Raw genomic sequence first — 24,382 nt, 5'->3', positions numbered from 1 at the left:
TGGTGTAACATACGTTGACACACCAAATGTTCAATTAATCACCACTTTTTTTTTTACTAGTGTATGAGTTTAACATAAGTTGTTATGCATTATGCAATGAATTCCGTATACATATATTAATGAAAAATGGTTTCAATATCTTCGTAAAATTAATGTCACTAGCTGTAATGGTTCTGTTACATAAAAAATTAAGAAAAGAAAAAATATTATATCATCAAAGGAATGTTTAGTCAATGGCAATTGACACCATTTAATGAAGAGATTATCGGTTCAACAGTGGTATGTGTAATCGCCCCCACTCCTTAATCTAAAGCTTCCAATTCCGAAAATAAATGAATTATTACCAAAAAAGGAAAAATGAAAAGTTAAACAATGAGTTCCTTATGTAACCCAATGAGTTCCGTATCTAAACCTCCAAATAAAATTCTGAGAAACCGCTGTTAAATTTGTTTTAGTTTCAAGGAAAATAAATAAATAAATAAAATCAATGCAGAGTTGGTCGACCGATAAGATCCAGATCCCATCCCCCCCGCCGGGGAGCCGAGTGCTCCCCCATGGCTCCGACCACATATTCAGTGGGGCCCACCGGGTTGGTTTTTTTATTTTTCCAAAGGTTTTTCCGTGGGCCCCCGATTGGGCGGGGGCCTTGGATCCGGACTCATCCAGATCCATATCTCTTAATGTAAAGGTCGTGGGCATTAAGAGATATGCGTCTTATCGGTCGACCAACCCACGACCAAATAACCAGGAGTTCATAGGTAGGGGTCGTGGGATATTTATTTATTTATTTAACCGATAATATTCTCATTTTCATAAATAAATAAATAAATAAAAGTGATGCCGAATCAAATGCCGGTTCCGAGTCGAAACAACCGATCAAAGCTGAACCAGAAGTTCCAGGGGGCTGGCCACACTGTTGATTTGCGGCGCACGGATGTCCAGAAAGAGCTCTAGGCTCGCTGGAACATTTTAGACTGGACAGCGTACGTAACACTGCGCCTCGAGTCCTGTCCTGATTACCGGAACCAAGGCTGTTCAGTTCATTCGTTTTCAACTCCTGCGTTTGTTTCTTATTCCTCGATCTGAGATGGCAACAATTACGACGGTAATTACGCTCTGTCCCGATTCTCTGTTTTGTTTTCGTTGTTTATGGTTATGATAGTGTGGCCGAGCTGAAGCCTGAGTTCATGATTTTGTTTTCTTTTTCCACTTTATTTTGTTTGATTTGATGTTTCTTGAACTTCCAGCAGAGAAGCATCTCAGGGTCTTCTCAGAATCCCAAATCCCCTTCCGCGCCGTTTTTATCCGTTTCCGTAACTGATCCTGTGAAATTGGGAAATGGCGTACAAGCTTACATCTCCTACCGAGTTATCACAAAGGTTGTTATTTCAGATTACCATTCGTCATCCAAAGTATTTTAAAATTATAGTATTCTCTTCAAAATTCCGGATCAGGGTTAGGGCTTAATCTGTTTATGGGAATTACGTTTGTAGTTTGACTTGTCTAGTTACGTTAATGGCAATCATTGTTGGTATTTTCCATTGAATCGTAAGAACTGTTAGATTTCATTAACAAACTTCGGATTCAATTTCTTACGAGAATTGACATACTGATTAATTTGTTTGATTTGATTATTTGAGATCCAACTCAACTGGATTTGTTAGTGAATGCTTACTTATATGCTTGAGGCAACACCAATAACACCTCCACTTGATTGTTTAAAGAGCCAGAAAAGACTTACTCGAATCTGCCATTTAGTTTCTGAGAAATCCAATAGTAAGCTTACTTTGTTTGTAATGCAAGCTACTACTGGCAGTAGAACTAAGGCACCAAGCCACCCAAGCAGTAAAGTGACTTCAATACATTAGTGCTTGTGCTTCTGGCAGGGTGGTGCTATCCTCCTACATAGAGGCAGTAAGACCAAGGAACAGAAGCTGCTAAGTGACAACTTGCCTAGTGATAGGGTAAGCTGATTATGGTTTGGGACTGCAGTGTGATCTCAAATCAAATGTTAAGGTCATGATTGAAACAGTATTTGATGGAATGATGTGGTGGTGAGGGAAGAATCCTTATGGGTTGACTTCAGGATTAAGACATTAGCAAGAAAAGGGTTGTGGAGGATTCTTGGGACAGGGTAATATGGGTTGAAAATTTTGCGCTGGAGAATAGGGGTTTTAAGATGTAGGAAACTGGATAAAACTTGGATGACTGTTGGGTAGGTGGTAAGAGAGGTAGGTGTCCTTCAAGGTTTGTCGGGTATTAATGGGTAGATAGATTAGGAGATACATTGTAATATGGGTTGAAAATTTGAGATGGAGAATAGGGGTTTTTAGATGTAGGAACTGGATAAAACTTGGATTAGTATTGGGTAGGTGTCCTTCAAGGTTTGTTGGATATCAATGGATAGATTAGGAGATATTAGGTTTCTCGGTTAAAATCTTGAAATTCAAGAACCTACTCCTTTCTAGGGTTGGGATGGCTGAAAGGGATAGGGTTTTGGTCAAAGGTCATAGGAGTTGATGAGGCTGCATACGAAGTTGGGTCAGATTTGGATGGTGGAATATGGAGATCTAGTGATTCTTCATTATAGTGGGAAAAGGTCCTTTACTTTTTTTGGGTTGTTTCTGTTGGTGTGGGGTGTGGTTATAGGGTTCAAGAAAAACCAAAATGGGGATAAGGTGGGGAAGAGGAAGTTATTGTCTTCAAGGTTACCTGCTTTTTAACCTTGTTTTCGAATGTGGATGTGAATTTGATGAAAAGTGAAGGCTGAATCCATAGCTACAGCCAGATCTTGGACTTGAACCACCAAGACTCTGTGTATAACCCACCTTGGATATTTACTCATGAAGGACCTCAGGTCTCTTGGAATTGCACACCAAGGTACCAATCTAATCTCAGACTCAGATCTGACAAGTCTTATAGAGTAGCAAAGCTGATATAAATTGACAAATTTAATCAACTGTATTCATCCATCAAAAATTTATTTTTTTTTGGTTTTTTTGGGGGGGGGGGGGACACACGGGAGTGGGCTATGCATAAATGGCTAATCAGACTTGGATTGGGATTCCTCTTTAGAATTGGAGTTGAAAACATGCTGGACTTGGACTTGACAGTTGGACTTTCAAATCATGAACTAAGAACCTCAACGCCATGGAGGCCTTTAAAAGCTAATAAATCAGCAAAAGGCTGGTCTGCCCTTAAAACGTAGGTTGAACAGCATTTACATAATTAGACCAGTTAAACCAAATAATAAACTATTTTCATACTTAGAGTCTTAGACTATACTTTGCTAGTAGTATAGGATCATGACCTCATAAACCTATATCTATTTTCTTATAGCGTATAGGGCGTCGCTTAAGCTTCAAGTTTGACTGTTTGTGGCTTAGACTGTTCCCACACTTCCATTTAGCACATATGTTGTTATGAGGACTAATACTTGCGACCACACGCTTTCATATGATGCTTAAGGATTAAGTGTGACCTGCCATCCAAAACCTTAGAGTTGTGGAGAAAGTGCATTCTCTTTCCTTGTTGCCCATAGTCGAAGCAGCCCACATTTCAAGTGCTACTATTTGTGATTATTCCATCATGTGTATATGATGCAGAATTGACAGCATATACAAAAAAGAGAAAAGCCCAATGGTCAAGCCCATTAAAGCCTAAGGATATGATCCAAAACAGCCCATGGCTTGCATGGGCTAGGACTATTGTAGTGGGATAAAATGTACCCATGGTTTCATGGGCTTGGATTACTTTAGTGGGAGAAGATCAGCCCACTATTTTGAACTAAGCCCAAGTCTAGCTTTGAAAAGTCAATAAAAGGAGCTAGTAGGTGGTGTTGGTTAGTGGTGGGGTGTAGTAGGTGGATGTTTCCATTATTGTTTTGACTAGTGGTGTTGGGTAGTAGTTGGATGTTTCCATTAATGTTTGTAGTAGGTTGTGTTGGGTAGTGGTTGGATGTTTTCATTATTGTTTTGGTCTCTTTAGAGTGCTATATAAGAGACTCATATAAGAGGTGAAAATACGACTTATGAATTGAAATCAAATTGCTTGCTAGCATTCCTCCTCTTTAAAGAACCCTTGTGTTTGATCAAGGTAGGTTGGTGTTCGATCCAATCGATCCACCTTGCGGTGTGAAGCCCGGGTGTTACATGTTACATTGTTATTGTCACTTTCTCCATTATAGTTCTGCCCCTATTTGAAGATCTATTCAGCCCGTTATAATACCATTCTATTTTCAGCCCTCTTTCACATCTAAACTCTGTTTCACCTTAAGTCCATCAAATTTGCAATTGACTCCATGTGAAAAGGTCCTATTTGGGTATTGTTTTGATCAATCAAATTCGGTATCTACATTATTTGGTATCAGAGCCATGATAGGGAGTAAAACTTCTAGATTGGATACTGACCTTATGACACAAGTGATGGGGATGTTGCAACAATTGAGCAATCAACTCATTGCAAGTCACAAGTACGAGGAAGAGAGGCGCTCAACAATGGAGGCTAGAGTTGTTGCCTCTATTCACGCTCCACACCCTTCACTTGGTGAAGAATCCCATCCAACTCATTTTGTAGCCAATTTTCCTACTCGGAGAAATATGGGGAGAGGACCCCAAAGGATTCCAGTTGTGCAACCATCTTTTGATGAGCACATACGAAGTTATTTGACTGAAGAACAACCTACATTCAATAGGCATGTTGGTGACTCTCACAGGGTTAAGCTTGAACACCAGGAGTTCATTCACACTAGCCATAACACAGGGCTGGTATTGGCTCCTGTTACGAGAGAAGTTACCCCTCAACCTAAGGTGACATTCCCTCCACTTAACAAATAGTTACCTTTTGAGTTTCCAGAGGTGGTTCCTGATGAGTTGCCTAATGAGCTATCTCCTAAGTGCGATATTCAACATGCCATTGATTTGGTACCGGGTTCGGTGTTACCAAACTTGCCGACCTATCACCTTAGCCTAGCGGAGCACAATGACTTCAAAAGGCAGGTGGATGAGTCGCTAGATAAAGGATTCATTCAAAAGAGCTTGAGTCCATGCGTTGTACCGTCATTACTCACTCCAAAGAAGGATGGCTCATGGCATAAGTGTGTGGACAGTCGAGCAATCAAAAGAATCATAGTCGAGTATAAGTTTCCTATACTGCGGCTTGATACCATGTTAGACGTGATGTTCGGGGCTAACATCTTTTCTAAATTGGGCCTCAAAAGTGGTTATCATCAGATCTGTATTAGGCCGGGAGGCAAATGGAAAATTGTCTTTAAAACCAAGGGGTTTGAAGCTGGTCTAGAGAAGATAAGAAGCATCATCGACTGGCCTAACCCAAGGACCACCACTGAAGTTCGTAATTTCCATCAACTTGCATCGTCTTTCAGGAGAGTCATTCAAAACTTCAGTGCAGTCATGACACCTATTATCGAAGGTTTAAAGCAAGGCAAGGCCGAGGTCAGATGGAAGAATCATCCACGACATGATAGCACTTGGATTCATTCTGACAACCTTGAGAAAATCGATCCCGATGGGTATAAGCGTTACATATCATTCATCCATTCGTCGGAGACGAATGTTTTCAAGCCGGGGAGAGTTGATGCAAAATTGGCGCATATCCAAAAAAGAGAAAAGCCCAGTGGTCAATCCCATTAAAGCCTAATGATATGATCCAAAACAGCCCATGGCTTGCATGGGCTAGGACTATTGTAGTGGGATAAAATGAGCCCATGGTTTCATAGGCTTGGATTACTTTAGTGGGAGAAGATCAACCCACTATTTTGAACTAAGCCCAAGTCTAGCTTTGAAAAGTCAACAAAAGGAGCTAGTAGGTGGTGTTGGTTAGTGGTGGGGTGTAGTAGGTGGATGTTTCCATTATTGTTTTGACTAGTGGTGTTGGGTAGTAGTTGGATGTTTCCATTAATGTTTGTAGTAGGTTGTGTTGGGTAGTGGTTGGATGTTTTCATTATTGTTTTGGTCTCTTTAGAGTGCTATGTAAGAGGTGAAAAGACGACTTATGAATTGAAATCAAATTGCTTGTTAGCATTTCTCCTCTTTGAAGAACCCTTGTGTTTGATCAAGGTAGGTTGGTGTTCGATCCAATCGATCCACCTTGCGGTGTGAAGCCCGGGTGTTACATGTTACATTGTTATTGTCACTTTCTCCATTATAGTTCTGCCCCTATTTGAAGATTTATTCAGCCCGTTATAATACCATTCTATTTTCAGTCCTCTTTCCCATCTAAACTCTGTTTCACCTTAAGTCCATCAAATTTGCAATTGACTCCGTGTGAAAAGGTCCTATTTGGGTACTGTTTTGATCAGTCAAATTCGGTATCTACATTAGTATATGCATGATTGATGTTAAATGCAGTCACATTGGCCTACATGCCTATATGAAATGGCATAAAAACCCGTGACCCCACCATTTGACGGAGTCAATTGGTGAGTCTCCCATTTATAGATACCTTCAACTAAGACAAAATATTACTTGCTCCTGTTGGACTAAGCTGCATTAGACATACTGATTACCTCATAAAAGGCTTCTTTTTGGACAACTTAAATACTAGATCACTTAGTTTTGTTAAGAACTCTACTACTCTGGGCCATAGTCCAAATATTGGTCGAAAACAACAAAGTTTTGGTTTTTTCCCTAGCCGAGACAAAATTTGGGGGCAATTTTTTTTCCCCTTGGTTTTGATTGAGTTTTGCGAAACCCCTTGTTTAAAAGTTCCTAATCTTTTTTGAGTTCTACGAAATCTCACAGAACTTGTAGGTGCCACCGGTCGAAATTTTGTGGATTTCCCCCTTTTTGCCATTTTGCCTCTTTCAACCTCTTTTGCACTAAAAAATCATCACTCTTTTGTCTTCCTTCGGCTTGTTTGCTGCTTGCTCCATGGTTAGAGTCCTTACAGAGCACATGGTGGAGTTGCTGGATGTGGGGAGTCATCTGCTGACATTAGTAGTATGTTTACATATGGGAATGGCGATGGATCGGGATCAGGTGCATCATTTGTGGACCCGTCTTTGGATATCCATGACACCCAGTTGAGTTCAACCATCATCCTCTTATTGTCCATCCCTGGTGACAAATTCCCTAGGTTGGGATACCTAGTTATAAAGATGATGACACCTATAGATTTATACTATAGTACTACCTGAATAAATATTCCTAGACCATGACATGGGAATCTTTTGTCCAGTATTCAGAGCAATGGATCAGATCTTATCAGTACTACGCCTCTCATGGGATGGATCTACTGAGGAACTTAACTTGGCATTGAGTGAAAATATCAGCAAAAATTTCTTGTTCGTTATTTACTTTGTGGCTATTGTATTGGTATGAAGCATTTAAAGTAGTTGTTGGTTATTTACTTTGCGGCTATTGTATTGGTATGAACCATTTAAAGTACTTATGTTATTTGTTCAATTTTACAGTGGCTATTGTATTGGTATGAAACATTTAAAGTACCATCTGTCACATCCCACCCAAAATCCACCCAGGGGGTACCCTATTTGGGTTACTCGGGAGTGATCCACAACCCAACGGATCCAGTTTAGGATCGATCATATCCACTTAGCACAATAATATAATCAAAAGCAATAACAAATTATGGTAAGTAATCTAATAATAAAAGTTAAGAAATGATCACAGAAGGATCACAAAGAACATCAGAGTGCGGAATAACAAGTACCATATCAAAAGACAACTATAGAGTATAGCGGAAATATACTCTACAAACGTGTGCGGAAGGTAGATCGAAATAAGGTAAAGGTTACAACCAGATCTCCAAAGAAGGGAAATAAAAAGGTAAGCAACTAAGTTACAGTTTCTTCTAACTTATACAGTGTCTCCTCAATAACATAATCATAAGAAACTAAGCCAGGCCGGATGTACTCCTGACAAATATGAGTCTTGAACTGATAGCCTTCATCGATGTAGTCACCGTAGCCAAAGTGGTATGAGTCACCAACTTAGTCCTCAAAGTGTTGACCGTCACAGTCAACAGTAGTAGTACTGCAGAAAAAGTCTAACAAAATATGTTGCAAAAAGGAGTGAGTTCAAAAGAACTCAGCAAGGAAAGTTATTCCATAATAACATAAATCATACGATGCACAGCATAGCATGATGCAATATGATATGAGACATATGATGCAAACATGAATCTAACTCTAAGTATGTTGGTCTCTATGGTAGACATGCTTTAAGTCATAGCACCATACTTCTTTAGGTAGTCTCAATCACTCATCCCCGGGGGGGATTGGGTCCTGCATCCCTCGGGACAATCCATGGCTGGGGTTTCGGTCACTGCTCTCTCACATCACCATTTGGTCTAAGTATTGGCGCATGTCAAGGTAAAACCTAGCCCAATGCAAGTCATCTACTTAGTCATATCATGTCAGATCCAGATACGTCCATTCCTCGTCCCTGACGATCCTTTCCGGTATCCTTCACACTAGAGTCGTAATAGTCCCTGACTATGGACTCATCAACCTTATTGGTCATCCACATATAGTAAATGGGAAGCTCTCATGTTTTCTCACGGGTCATTTCACCGGTCTTGAGCGCCTATGAGCCCAAGTCTATCCATATGCAACCCTACCAATAAATGGCCCCTTTCGGGTATCCGTAATATGGTTTATGTCCTCTCATGGAGTGGCTACCGGTCTTGAGCGCCCATCAACCATACCCTACCACGGGTCGTTCGGTCTCAATGCCCTTCCGATTCGGGTCTGATATGACAGGGACATCCTAGCCAAACACCACTAAACAAGTCCTATGTATGTCATCCAATGATCCAGGATAGCGTCGTTGGGCATCTTCGGAGAACATCCCATACTATTCCCTCCGATGTCCAAGGGCAGAAGTACCAGTAGGGCACTCCCCAATCCCAAATCATACCTAAGCAATCATATGCTTATTTCCACCCATTACATATCAACAAATACATTATCATATTGAAAACATGTCATAACATCTCATAATACAGTGTATAAATAAATGACAAGAATAAGTAAACATGATAAACCAAGTAATTAAGCATGGTGTTACTGTCATAAGGTAACTACAGTAGTCATATGATGTCTAAAATCAACTAATAAGTTAAGTCTACTAAGTTACCAACAATAGTGTAAAAGTCATATAGTCTATATTGTATGGCAATAACCGTCCTTACCTCAAATTGTGAAGAAGATGATCCGAAGTCACAAGAAATGGTCCAATTATAGTCTTAAAGCCCTAAACAAACATACATGAAGGATTAGAGAAGAAATCAAAACAATCAGGGATTGAATGGATCAAAACTGGGCAAAATTTGTTGACAGCAACCTTGTTGGTCGATACATTGGGTCGATGGTATCGACCAAGAGGTATCAACCCAAAGTGTTTCGGACAGCAAATTGGATTTTTTTGGGTTTTGGCTCAAAATCGGTCTTCTGGGTCTCGGATCGATACGAAACTTGGGGAATAGTTCAAAATAGAGACATTAATTATCAAGGAATTAACATGATCCAATGGTCAATTTAGAAAACCCCAAATTGACATATCAAGTTCAAGATTTGGAATTCATGGTCTTCAAAGGAATCAATTGCAAATGCAAGAGAGCTTAAGAATTTAATCAATAAAATGATGAACAACAGAATATAGACAATTACTAACATATAATAAGACCTCATTGCTAAAGAAAATCAGATTAAGAAAATGAACTCATGTTGCCATGAAAAGGAATCAAAGTAAGAGAGCAAGAACATCAAGTTTTATAATGAAATCAATGCAATTGCAAGGGAGATCAGGGATTCAATCAAGAGAATGATAAGCAATAGATTAGGAATGATTATTAACATATAATTAGACTTAGCATACTATAGGAATCAGTTTAGGAGATGAAATCATGTTGCTATGGAGGAATTTCATAAGAAAGACAAGGTTAAGAATCGATATGAGATACATAGCATTGATAGAATGAATGGGGGTTTATAGGAATCACAAGAGACATTAGAAGGGGTGGTTGCAAGGTTGCAACACCTCCTTCATAGCCCCAACAGCAAGAATAAGGTGAGGTAGAAGTAGATTAGAGAGGGAGTGAGAGATTACATACCTTGTAGAAGAGATTAGAGAAGAGAGACAAAGGATTCTTGAAGAAGATCAACACCCAAGCCAAGGAGGAGGCTTAGAGGAGCTTTCCCACGTTCTCAGATGTTGAAATGAGTGAAATAATGTTTTAGGTTCGAGGTTTCACTTAAAAGGAGGAAGGAATATCCAAAAAGCACCTTTTTGTTCGAATCTGGGTTTGTTGGGTCGATGCTCTTGGTTGATGGTATCGACCAACAGTATCGACTCAAGGTGGTTTCAACAGAATTTTCAGAAATAGTTCAGCAACTTCGGATGTGGATTCGGAGGGCTATACAATGTCAAATTGAGTGCGGTTTTCTCCAAGTCAATAAATAAGTCTAGTTTCAGGAAATACCTTCGGATTGGGCACGGGAGTTCATTAGGTCCACCAACTAAGCTCACCTTCTTCACTGCGTAGATTCTCACAGCACATTGACAATGCTTCCAAGTATGGAGCACCATCATCAAAATCCATGGGTTTCGGGTCAAACACCATGTCTTCCATAAAGAGGGCCCATAAAGACTTCTCCCACCACTTCGGGTCATTGGATCTACAGAGAATACAAATTCCGGGCCGGGTCAAGGTAAGGATAAGGCCGGATTTCACAGGATCTACCTAAGGAAAAGGTTGGACATGGCCTACTAAGGCTTTCAAGGATAACAACATTGAAATCAAGGTCCGACTTCAAGGTCTAACATTAAACAAGTCTTTTTTTATCCCAAAACAAATAGGGTGCCCTGGCTAGGTTTGGGCCGGATTTTACATTCTCCCCCCCTTAAAATAATTTTGTCCTCGAAATTGGGAGAGGACTAGGCTTCTAAGGAGATGGTGTTACTTCGCTTTTATCTTGACTTCCTTCTCTCAAAATCTACGGGAAAATAAATTACAATAAGTCTTTTGTAATAAAAACAGAGGAGTAAATCTAACATGCTTTGAAATCAGGAGCACTCAGAAGGGTTAACAAATCATGAAGGTCACACTTGATTTCCCTTCAAAATCATCATGTGGAGAAATCACAAGGTTATAGAGTGTATGGAGATTCACTCTAGAACAACAGGGATAGGAGGATCAATCATGGGAATGACTTAAGATCGCCCTCCTATCAAAAGGAATATAAAGCACAAGAAGAACTCGAAGAGAGAATAGGTCAGCTTCGGGGTAAACTTCTACTAAATGAAACTAGGCAACTCATATGATAGAGAATAAATCGAACAATGTATATGGTAGGTATGCATTTGGCACAACAGCAAGGTTAGGGTTAGGTGGGATTTTACAATCTCCCCCTTAAAATAATTTCGTCCTCGAAATTGAAAGCATACTTGAGCTCCCAATAAGATGAGGAACTTCTTTAGGGGTGTGATTGTTCCTCCGAATTTTTACAAAGGGGATGGAAAGTACAACGAAGAATAGGTCTAATAGGTAAAGAACGTTGGACTCTTGGCTGACTTCTTAAACAGCTAAGAGGAACTCAAAACAACACTCACAGGCACTTCATACAGACTAGACAAACTCATATGGCAAGAATAAATCAAAATAATGCATATGATATGTAGATTTTGAGAGAAGAAAGTCAAGATAAAAACAAAGTACCACCATCTCCTTAGAAGCCTAGTACTCTCCCAATTTCAAGGACGAAATTATTTTAAGGGGGGAGAATGTGAAATCCGGCCCAAACCTAGCCAGGACACCCTATTTGTTTTGGGATAAAAAAAGACTTGTTTAATGTTAGACCTTGAAGTCGGACCTTGATTTCAATATTGTTATCCTTGAAAGCCTTAGGAGGCCATGTCCGACCTTTTCCTTAGGGTAGATCCTGTGAAATCCGGCCTTATTCTTACCCTGACCCGGCCCGAAATTTGTATTGTCTGTAGATCCAATGACCCAAAGTGGTGGGAGAAGTCCTTGTGAGCCCTTTTTATGGAAGACATGGTGTTTGACCCGAAACCCATGGATTTTGATGATGGTGCTCCATACTTGGAAGCATTGTCAGTGTGCTGTGAGAATCTGCGCAGCGAAGAAGGTGAGCTTAGTTGGTGGACCTAATGAACTCCCGTGCCCAATCCGAAGATATCTCTAGAAACTAGACTTCTTTATTGACTTGTAGGAGAAAACCGCACTCAATTTGACATTGTATAGCCCTCCGAATCCACATCCGAAGTTGCTGAACTATTTCTGAAAATTCTGTTGAAACTACCTTGGATCGATACTGTTGGTTGATACCATCAACCAAGAGCATCAACCCAACAAGCCCATATTTGAATAAAAATGTGCTTTTTGGATATTCCTTCCTCCTTTTAAGTGAAACCTCGAACCTAAAACATTATTTCACTCATTTTAACACTTGAGAACGTGGGAAAGCTCCTCTAAGCCTCCTCCTTGGCTTGGGTGTTATCTTCTTCAAGAATCCTTTGTCTCTCTTCTCTAATCTCTTCTACAAGGTATGTAATCTCTCACTCTCTCTCTAATCTACTTCTACCTCACCTTATTGTTGTTGTTGGGGCTATGAAGGAGGTGTTGCAACCTTGCAACCACCCCTTCTAATGTCTCTTGTGATTCCTATAAACCCCCATTCATTCTATCAATGCTATGTATCTCATATCGATTCTTAACCTTGTCTTTCTTACGAAATTCCTCCATAGCAACATGATTTCATCTCCTAAACTGATTCCTATAGTATGCTAAGTCTGATTATATGTTAATAATCATTCCTAATCTATTGCTTATCATTCTCTTGATTGAATCCCTGATCTCCCTTGCAATTGCATTGATTTAATTATGAAACTTGATGTTCTTGCTCTCTTACTTTGATTCTTTTTCATGGCAACATGAGTTCATTTTCTTAATCTGATTTTCTTTAGCAATGAGGTCTCATTATATGTTAGTAATTGTCTATATTCTGCTGCTCATCATTCTATTGATTAAATTCTTAAGCCCTCTTGCATTTGCAATTGATTCCATTGAAGACCATTGATTCCAACTTTTGAACTTGATATGTCAATTTGGGGTTTTCTCAATTGACCATTGGATCATGTTAATTCCTTGATAATTAATGTCTCTATATTGTGTTTGAACTATTCCCCAAGTTTCGTATCGATCCGAGACCCGAAAGACCGATTTTGAGCCAAAACCCAAAAATCCAACTTGTTGTCCGAGACACTTTGGGTCAATACCTCTTGGTCGATACCATCGATCCAATGTGTCGACCAACAAGGTTGCTGTCAACAACTTTTGCCCAGTTTTGATCCATTCGATCTCCGATTGTTTTGATTTCTTCTCTAATCCTTCATGTATGTTTGTTTAGGGCTTTAAGACTATAATTGGACCATTCTCTTGTGACTTCGGATCATTTTCTTCACAATTTGAGGTAAGGACGGTTATTGCCATATAACATAGACTGTATGACTTTTACACTGTTGTTGGTAACTTAGTAGACTTAACTTATTAGTTGATTTTAGACATCATATGACTCATCGTAGTTACCTTATGACGATAGCACCATGCTTAATTACTTGGTTTATCATGTTTACTTATTCTTGTCATTTATTTATACACTGTATTATGAGATGTTATGACATGTTTTCAATATGATAATGTATTGTTGATATGTAATGGATGGAAATAAGCATATGATTGCTTAGGTATGATTTGGGATTGGGGAGTGCCCTCTTGGTACTTCTGTCCTTGGACATCGGAGGGAATAGTATGGGATGTTCTCCGAAGATGCCCAACGACGCTATCCTGGATCATTGGATGACATACATAGGACTTGTCTAGTGGTGTTTGGCTAGGATGTCCCTATTATATCAGACCCGAATCGGAAGGGCATTGAGACCGAACGACCCGTGGTAGGGTATGGTTTGATGGGCGTTCAAGACCGGTAGCCACTCCATGAGAGGACATAAACCATATTACGGATACCCGAAAGGGGCCATTTATTGATAGGGTTGCATATGGATAGACTTGGGCTCATGGGCGCTCAAGACCGGTGAAATGACCCGTGAGAAAACATGAGAGCTTCCCGTTTACTATATGTGGATGACCAATAAGGTTGATGAGTCCGTAGTCAGGGACTATTACGACTCTAGTGTGAAGGATACCGGAAAGGATCGTCAGGGACGAGGAATGGACGTATCTGGATTTGACATGATATGACTAAGTAGATGACTTGCATTGGGCTAGGTTTTACCTTGACATGCGCCAATACTTAGACCAAATGGTGATGTGAGAGAGCGGTGACCGAAACCCCAGCCATGGATTGTCCCGAGGGATGCAGGACCCAATCCCCCCCGGGGATGAGTGATTGAGACTACCTAAAGAAGTATGGTGCTATGACTTAAAGCATGTCTACCATAGAGACCAACATACTTAGAGTTAGATTCATGTTTGCATCATATGTCTTATATCATATTGCATCATGCTATGCTGTGCATCGTATGATTTATGTTATTATGGCATAACTTTCCTTGCTGAGTTCTTTTGAACTCACTCCTTTTTGCAACATATTTTGTTAGACTTTTCTGCAGGTACTACTATTGTTGACTGTGACGGTCAACACTTTGAGGACTAAGTTGGTGACTCATACCACTTTGGCTACGGTGACTACATCGGTGAAGGCTATTAGTTCAAGACTCATATTTGTCGAAGTACATCCGGCTTGGCTTAGTTTCTTATGATTATGTTATTGAGGAGACACTGTATAAGTTAGAAGAAACTGTAACTTAGTTGCTTACCTTTTTATTTCCCTTCTTTGGAGATCTGGTTGTTACCTTTATCTTATTTCGATCTACCTTCATCACACGTTTGTAGGGTATATTTCCGCTATACTTTATAGTTGTCTTTTGATTTGGTACTTGTTATTCCGCACTCTGATGTTCTTTGTGATCCCTCTGTGATCATTTATTAACTTTTATTATTAGATTACTTGAATACCATAATTTGTTCTTGTTTTTGATTATATTATTGTGCTAAGTGGATAGGATCGTTCTTAAACTGGATCTGTTGGGTTGTGGATCACTCCCGAGTAACCCAGATAGGGTACCCCCAGGGTGGATTTTGGGCGGGATGTGACAGATGGTATAGGTGGTTGCAAGGTTGCAACACCTCCTTCATAGCCCCAACAACAACAATAAGGTGAGGTAGAAGTAGATTAGAGAGGGAGTGAGAGATTACATACCTTGTAGAAGAGATTAGAGAAGAGAGACAAAGGATTCTTGAAGAAGATCAACACCCAAGCCAAGGAGGAGCTTAGAGGAGCTTTCCCACGTTCTCAGATGTTGAAATGAGTGAAATAATGTTTTAGGTTCGAGGTTTCACTTAAAAGGAGGAAGAAATATCCAAAAAGCAACTTTTTATTCGAACCTGGGCTTGTTGGGTCGATGCTCTTGGTTGATGGTATCGACCAACAGTATCGACCCAAGGTAGTTTCAACTGAATTTTCAGAAATAGTTCAGCAACTTTGGATGTGGATTCGGAGGGCCATACAAGGTCAAATTGAGTGTGGTTTTCTCCTACAAGTCAATAAAGAAGTCTAGTTTCAGGAAATACCTTCGGATTGGGCACGGGAGTTCATTAGGTCCACCAACTAAGCTCACCTTCTTCGCTGCGCAGATTCTCACAACACATTGACAATGCTTCCATGTATGGAGCACCATCATCAAAATCCATGGGTTTTGGGTCAAACACCATGTCTTCCATAAAGAGGGCCCACAAGGACTTCTCCCACCACTTCGGGTCATTGGATCTACAGAGAATACAAATTCCGGGCCAGGTCAGGGTAAGGATAAGGCCGGATTTCACAGGATCTACCCTAAGGAAAAGGTTGGACATGGCTTACTAAGGCTTTCAAGGATAACAACATTGAAATCAAGGTCCGACTTCAAGGTCTAACATTAAACAAGTCTTTTTTTATCCCAAAACAAATAGGGTGCCTTGGCTAGGTTTGGGCTGGATTTCACATTCTTCCCCCCTTAAAATGATTTTGTCCTCGAAATTGGGAGAGTACTAGGCTTCTAAGGAGATGGTTGTACTTCGCTTTTATCTTGACTTCCTTCTCTCAAAATCTACGGAGAAACAAATAACAATAAGTCTTTTGTACTAAAAACAGAGGAGTAAATCTAACATGCTTTGAAATTAGGAGCACTCAGAAGGGTTAACAAATCATGAAGGTCACACTTGCTTTCCCTTCAAAATCATCATGTGGAGAAATCACAAGGTTATAGAGTGTATGGAGATTCACTCTAGAACAATAGGGATAGAAGGATCAATCATAGGAATGACTTAAGATTGCCCTCCTATCAAAAGGAATAGAAGGCACAAGAAGAACTCGAAGAGAGAATAGGTCAGTTTCGGGGTAAACTTCTACTAAACGAAACTAAGCAACTCATATGATAGAGAATAAATCGAACAATGTATATGGTAGGTATGCATTTGGCACAACAACAAGGTTAGGGTTAGGTGGGATTTTACAATCTCCCCCCTTAAAATAATTTCGTCCTTGAAATTGAAAGCATACTCTAGCTCCCAATAAGATGAGGAACTTCTTCAAGGGTGTGATTGTTCCACCGAATTTTTACAAAGGGGATGGAAAGTACAACGAAGAATAGGTCTAATAGGTAAAGAACGCTGGACTCTTGGCTAACTTCTTAAACAGCTAAGAGGAACTCAAAACAACACTCACAGGTACTTCATACAGACTAGGCAAACTCATATGGCAAGAATAAATCAAAATAATGCATATGATATGTAGGTAATGCATAAGTAAAGAATACATCAGGGCAATGCATGTGATATTCATACAATGCATAGGCATCTATAAATCAAAACAGTGCATACGGTATTTATGAAATATAAAAATCAAAGAATAGGTCAATAACAAGAGGTGAAGTATTTGTTCAATTTTACAAGTCTTTGTATTTGTCGGAACCTCTCAAGTATCCTACCACTTGAATTGTAACCTCTTCATTGGTTTTTTTTATAGCAAAATATGTGCGATTGTGTTCTTTATGCTTTAAATAGGTCATATGCAAAAATCCAGACTAAAAAAACCATGAAAATTGGGCCGAAACCATCTGTCAATTTATCTTGAGAAAATTCCTATGTTTCGGGGCTGGTCGAAACTGAGATCTCGATCCTTGCTCTAGATAGTTGGGTCCTTGAAGTTTACAATAGTTTCACCTTACCAAAGTTGTCTTGACCTTAAGACAATGGCCCTTCAGGGGGTATTCATGTTTGATTCTTTCCTAGACATTATTGCTCATCCCCCCCCCCCCCGCAGGCCCAACAAATGCAGGCCCTAAGAAGTAAAAAATAATGCTCTCTTTTGTAACTTCAAAATCCATGCCACTCCTTTTACCTTTGGAATGGTACACTTACACAGAGAAGAAGGGAATCCAACTCTTGAACTTATTTTTTTTATTGTGTTTGACATAAATTATCTAGATACCCTGTAGCCGAAGCTTCAGCTTTTCTTTTTTGATAAATGAATTTTGGTTTAAAGAGATGCTTTTTAAACATTTGCCGGCACAATGGTTGTGGTGTTTCAGGTTAAATAGTAGTTGTAGTGAAACTTGCTAGATACACAATTATTTCTATGGTATACATGTAGATTTTCCAACACATTAAGATATGTTATTTTGACTTGTGGCCAATTGTGTTTATTAATTTTTGGATGGATCTGCATTTTGGGCTCTTGTACTCTTTCCATGGCCGACAATTTAGGGATGGAATATTATCTCACCAAACAAAAAGCTTCAATCTGAAATTTAATAATAGTACTTATTAGATTAGACGATGCAGTTATCCACTTTTGTTTTCCTTCAAGGTCTTCTAGTTTTTGTTTTGATGAAAGAGAGGAGGTGATCATGTATGTTACTTTCATTGCTTTGATATTTTATGGCATACATTTGCAGACAAATTTACCTGAATATCAAGGCCCAGAGAAAATTGTTATTCGGCGTTATAGTGATTTTGTATGGTTGCGTGATCGGTTATTTGAGAAGTATAAGGGCATATTTATTCCTCCTATTCCAGAGAAAAGTGCTGTAGGTAATTTACCAAAAGGCTCTTTTTTATTAATGCCCCTCTTGCTCTGATATATGTACTAAATAATTGTGATCTTCTCTTTCTAGTATGCATTTAGAAGTCTTCTGTGGATGTCTTCACATCCCTGCCATTTTTGTGTGATTTTTAACAGCTAATAGTTATTCCATTTCTTTTATCCTTCATTGGTCTGAAAACTTGAGAGATCTTAAGAGTTGAAATTAAATTAAAAAAAAAAAAGAAAAAGAAAAGGAAAGAAAGGGAAAATGAAAAAATAAAATAAAAACATAGTGTGAGGTCAGAATAAAAGAGTCAAGAGTGGATGGAGAATTAAAATGAAAAAGGTCAGCTGGGGAGAAAATGATGATTTCATGTCCAAATGGAATCTCAATATAATGGACCTCAGGAAGCCCAAGGCAGAAGTATAGGGGAGCCATATGAATCATGCTGCTCAGGAGGAAGAGATTTCACTCAACTTGGGTGGCCAGTTGGTGGGGTTTGTTTCATTAGAGAAAGCTAAAATCTTGCACAATAGCTTTCATCAACCAACAGAAAAGATTGATTCGTTGTGAGAAAGCTAAAATCTTGCACAATAGCTTTGATCAAGAACCAAAGATGTAAAGAAATGTCGAGAGCATAAAACTTCTAAGGTTGGATTTAAGAATCAATACTTTAAAATTGATGGAGCTAAGAAGATGAGACGAGTTTCAGAATCTACAAGATTTGCTAAAACAGAGGTTTGACAGCAATAAACATCATTAAAAAGGTATAACTTAGATCAAGTGGACAGATCATGTGCATGGAGGACTTTGAGATGATCAATCATAATCGTCAAAGTGTTTTTGAAGCTTCAGTACTTGATAGAGTAACCAAATTTAGTGGTTTCTCACTTTCTCTTCCCCTCTCTCTCTCTATATATACATAGGAAGAGAGAAGTACATTAACCAGGGAAAGCTATAATCATATTACAGAAGTATACATGTCTGTTGATCTTGAGTTACAACCAGATGAAGGTTCCTGTTAGTTGGATTAATATTTAGAAGATGCAAGCAGTTGAAGCTGAAAATCTTAATACTCTTCTGTTCTTTTTGGAGAGGAATTTATTAAGGTTGTCACCCTCTAAAGCACTAGCTTGGTGAAGATTGAGGATTGACTTTTCCTTCAGTGTCACATAATTATTATTAGGAATGACATTCCCTTCCCTATTATGTGTGCCCCCTCTAAATTTGAAAGCAACAGAATCCTCTCCTGCTATGCATCAAACATGACAGACAGACCCACCCATTTGGTCACCACAACTGTCCAGTGATGGCATCACTGTTAATTTAAAACCTCAAGATGTGCTCTTTCCTAACCTTGTAATGGTGTGTGAAGACATGCCCCCTTCACTCATCCCTAACCTCATAGAGGTAGGTAGAGAAATACCCATTCACTCATCTTCTTCCTTTTTCTAAATTCAAAACAAAACATAGATCCTTCCCAGCTCCGTCTTGCCCCTGCCTGTACTGCCACAGCTCCTACCCTTGTGGTCCGTGGAGCTAACAATATCATTGCAGTTTCAGAGTAGGAATAGAGATGAAACAGATGAAACCTGGTTGTGTTTTATTGTGTGGCTGGGTTAACCCCTGGACTAGACTATTTGTTAAGTTTATAAACATTATAATATTATTTTAGGCACAATAAAAAAGTTATTTGGAAGCTCAATAAAACAAATCTTGTAAATCCTGTGGGGCAATTTTTGGCTCAATTGCTGGATATCATGACATTATATTTTACTACTCTTGAAATGGGGTTTGTTGGCTTGCTGTTAAGTTTGCATCTCACGGTCATTGGTGCCACTTGTGGACTTCTTTGCCCTGGCAGTACAGCCTCTATGTCTATTCAGTCTGGCTTTTCTGCCGATTATTGTTCTGAATATATGTTTGTAGTTAAGGAGGGGGCAGTAACTTTCTAGGGGAATTCCTTGTGTGTGCAGAGAAGTTCCGCTTCAGTGCTGAATTTATTGAGATGAGGCGTCAGGCACTGGATATTTTTGTAAACCGCATTGCCTCCCATCCTGAACTCCAGAAAAGTGATGATTTGAGGACCTTTTTGCAAGTAGAAGAAGAGGTAATTAATCCAAATCTGAAAACATCTTTCTTGCACAATTCAGTTAAACTTTATGTATCTTGGAAAAATACAGATTTACAAGTTGCAACACTATGCTAAATGTTTTTTTCACACAAAAATATTATTTTCTCTTCATATCTTGGTCATTGTTGGAAGTGAATGTCTATGCTGTATTGAGAGTGAGTTTTCTTTCTAATCAGTTGAAGGATACAAGTTTGATAAGATTATAACTTTTACTGATGATGTATTTCATTTTGCAGACAATGGAAGCAGCCAGATCTCAAGAGATTGGTATCTTCAAAAAGAAACCAGCTGATTTGATGCAAATTTTCAAGGTATTTTGGTACATTTTTTCTGGATGAACTAGCTTTGTAAAATTTCTCCCTTCACGAATGTGAAATTAGGAATGCATATATTAGATCAAGAGACAAGGCTTTGTTATACATGCACCTTAAACAAAGAACCTTGAAGAACTATGTCCTGTCACTGAAAATGAATTCTCAAGTGGTGAAAATGACTGAAGACGGGTAATTGTCCTTGCATCAAACATGCCTCAGTAGGTTGGATGTGAAAACTCATTAGTCAGTTGTGTCACTGCTGTTTGGACCAAAGTGACGTCCTTGAGAACCTGAACTGTACCTACTGATAGGTGCATCTTCAAATGGTCCCCACCCCCATCCTGGCTAGAGAACTTTGTCCTGTCATCCTTCTGGGTCTAGAGTTTCATTTGACATGAGGATGCATATTTTTCGTTTTTCTCGCTTTACCTTCATACAGATGCTGACACTCCCACTACCAGACTTTATGTGTCTTCCTCCCGTCACAGCCCTGAAAACGGAAGTAGGTAGTGCCTGTAGAAAGAGTAATAGTCGAATGAAGAGATTGGAACTGGGAAGGGTGTAAGCATTGTTTACTTGAACAGTAATGTTGAGTTTCTGGGATTGTTGTGCTTGAAACCAAAGCAGACATCTTTGCCCTTTTAGATTGGTTCCATTGAATGTGGTATGAAATATCACAGTAGCACAAAATTAGGGACATTCTTAAAGCAAACCAATGTTTTTCTGGTTCAAAAACAAAAGGAGGAGATCCAAGTTCATGATCCTCTCTTGACAACCATCTAATCAAATGAATAAACAGGATAATAATCAGTAAGGCTATCAGTGACATGATAAGGTTTTCAAATTTCTGCTGAAAGTGGAATTACCATTGCACCAGGACAAGTTTGGACTGAAATTGACTTCTCTTTTTGTGACTTCATCTTAATCTATGTCAGGATGTACAAAATAAAGTAAGTGATGTTGTCCTTGGAAAGGAAAAACCAGTAGAAGAGTCAAACCCTGAATATGAGAAGCTTAAGCATTACATCTTTGAGCTGGAAGATCACTTAGCTGAGGCCCAGAAGCATGCTTTCCGTCTGGTGAAGCGGCACAGAGGTAGTGAGAACTTTGAGATTTTGTTTTGTTCTTTGATGGTTGCAATTTTTGTTTTTCACCTTAAGAGAAAGTGGTGAGAAAGGATCTGCAATTGTTAGGCCTTGTATCTAGTATGACCTCAAAGTGAGCTGATTGGAACGCAAGAAGCCATGTAGCCAACCGCATTTAGTCGGGACAAGGCTTGTTGTTATTCAATCAATTCTTCCTCATACGCAGGTGGATCTAAATAAATGAGTTTTAATTGTCTTTACGGTTTGTTTCAGAGTTGGGACAGTCATTGTCGGACTTTGGGAAAGCAATCAAGCTCTTGGGAGCATGTGAAGGACAGTCTCTTGGAAAAGCATTTTCTGAGCTTGGAGCAAAATCAGAAATGCTATCAAGTAAGCTCCAGAGGGAGGTAAACTCGTCCACAACATTCAATCTTCCATGCTTTTTGGTGTTATTTACATTTCTGATCATTGGGACTTTTTTCATCATGCAACTAATTCCAATGATAATAATGTAGGCTCACAATCTTCTAATGAATTTTGAAGAGCCTTTAAAAGATTATGTTCGTGCAGTGCAGTCTATCAAGGTAAGTTTGCATACGGCTCTCAAATTTCTCAATCAACTCTCCTGTTTGCACCAGTCCGAATTAGATGATTAACTGGAATCTTGTGGAGTGGATCCCTGGGGTTGGAAATTGATAATAGTTGACAGGGAGAAAAAGCATGCTGCAAGGCTTGATGGTCTAAGCTTGTGCTTCCCTGTGTCTATACCTCTCCTGCTTCATATGACATAACTTATCTGCCACCCGCTATTGTGGAAGGAGAGTTTTAGACTCATACACGCTGCAGCCAGAGAGTGAACTCCAATCCTGTAGTTAATGCTTCAGTTCTATGGTCAAAATCTTTCTAATTGTTAGGGTAATTTTCTATGTTTGCCATGGTAAGTTTAACAGTTCCACACCTTCTTGTTTTTTCTTTTTCTTTTTCTTTTTTTTCAATTACAGGCTACGATTGCTGAGAGAGCAAGTGCTTTCAAGCAACAATGTGAACTGGCTGAAACAATTAAGCTGAAGGAGATAAACCTGTATGATTTTGGATGGGCATTCAATTTTTCAATTTCATTTATTCTTGCTATTTTGCGTGTGTTTTTGCCACTTGAACTAATCAAGAACCTTTTGGGACCATTCTCTTCAGAGCCTTCTATCTATATAAACGTCTTTCAGAGGATTTTCTGAATGACACCTCTATGGATATATTTAGAAAATGTTACCCCTTCTTGATATTGCATGTTTTCTTATTTCCCATAATTTTCATGTTTTCTGAATGACACCTCTATGGATATATTTAGGAAATGTTACCCCTTCTTGATATTGCATGTTTTCTTATTTCCCATAATTTTCATGTCGGGCAGAAAAAGGTTTCAAAGTTAAATGAAAGTGCCTTGTCTTCTTGAATAGTTGTCATTGTCTTACATGGTTTTTGTGTATATACGTGTCAAAATGACAAGTTTTGCCCTTGTTAGAAAGGGGGAAACTATGAAGAGGAGGACAAAGTTTTAAGGTAAATAAAGAGTTAAAAACTCTTTACAGAAAAAAGGAGTCGACAAAAAGTGTGAAGGGGGAAACTGTGTTAAAAGTAGAAGGGCAAAAGGTAATAAAGCCCTTAACTCTTTAATGGGTGCCGATTAGAGATCTGCTTGTTTAAAAGACCCACTAAATATACGTATATTCTGACCAACCACAGTTTTTTTTTCCCGATAGATGGCTTTTCAAGTATTGTTCCAATTATTTGGGCTTGGAGCTATTTATACTTTCGACGGCTATGTTCTGAATGATAGTTAACTTTTGTATATACTTTTTCATGGTTGGTATGGTTTACAGTGACAGGCTCATGCTAACAAGGTCAGACAGAGTAGGTGAAGCCGAACATGAATATAATGAGGTGGGTACTGGTCTTTTCTTTGTCTTCGCCCCTTCCCCTCCCCCTCCCTCCCCCAAAAAAGCCCACCCCTAAAAATAATAATAGAAAAATAAAATGAAATTGTGCCTGCATTTACCAGAGACTGCTCTTTCTGCTCTGCTAATTGCTCTTTCGACTCTGCTAATTAATCTTTTGATGCAGCTGAAGGCAGAGAGTGAGGAAGCAACACGAAGATTCGAAACGATAGTGCGATTGATGAATGAAGAGATGGTGCGTTTCCAAGAGCAGAAAACGTATGAGATGGGAATTACTTTCCATGAATTTGCTAAGGGACAAGCAAAGCTGGCCAATGATATTGCAGATGCATGGCGCAGTCTACTTCCCAAGCTTGAAGCTTGTTCTTCATCCCGTGCATGAAGCTCATAATAAGCGACTTAAATACTTCTGGGCTCCGAACGATCTTTGTAAAAGATTTGGTTCGGAGAGTTCTGTAATTACAGTGAGAAAGTGTGGACTCTTGCCCATTTTGTAACGTATACAGAAGGCACGCTCAATAAAAAATTGACTTGCTTGTTAGTCCATCAAGTTTCCCATATAAAATCAAATCCCTAATTCCTTCTGCAGCACAAGTTGAACGGCAAATAGCTTGCTTCTGTTTCCTGTCTTTAAAGAACAAATGGCTTGCTAGTTTTGCTTTCTGTTTTTAGAGATAAGCACTGATTTGTCCATTAAAGCATGTATTCTATCGGTCCCTGGCTCTCCTTGACAAAACCATAAGCGTAAATTTAC

At 39.2% G+C, this 24,382-nt stretch overlaps 1 protein-coding gene across 2 annotated transcripts; it reads left to right on the top strand.

The window, feature by feature from the left end:
* Nucleotides 1–877: 877 nt before the first annotated feature.
* On the top strand, nt 878–24,353 carry SNX1 (sorting nexin 1). 2 transcript variants are annotated; one of them, XM_089163799.1, is made up of 11 exons: nt 878–1,105; nt 1,251–1,379; nt 18,015–18,150; nt 20,120–20,253; nt 20,514–20,588; nt 21,527–21,686; nt 21,950–22,083; nt 22,192–22,260; nt 22,678–22,757; nt 23,554–23,614; nt 23,795–24,353. In XM_089163799.1, the coding sequence occupies exons 1-11, from the start codon at nt 1,088–1,090 to the stop codon at nt 24,008–24,010; spliced, it is 1,212 nt and encodes a 403-aa protein (XP_089019925.1). In that variant the 5' UTR covers nt 878–1,087; the 3' UTR covers nt 24,011–24,353. The 2 variants fall into 2 exon arrangements, with proteins under 2 accessions (XP_089019925.1, XP_089019919.1); XM_089163793.1 differs by having other exon boundaries at nt 1,248–1,379; nt 23,795–24,350.
* The last annotated feature ends 29 nt before the right edge of the window (nt 24,354–24,382 follow it).

This window comes from Hakea prostrata, chromosome 1, assembly GCF_041222555.1.
Source record: "Hakea prostrata isolate BN-2017 chromosome 1, UWA_Hpros_2, whole genome shotgun sequence".
Classification (NCBI taxonomy): Eukaryota; Viridiplantae; Streptophyta; class Magnoliopsida; order Proteales; family Proteaceae; genus Hakea; species Hakea prostrata.
The sequence above is the reverse complement of the archived record's forward strand: the minus strand, read 5'-3'. Positions and strand labels throughout refer to the sequence as shown.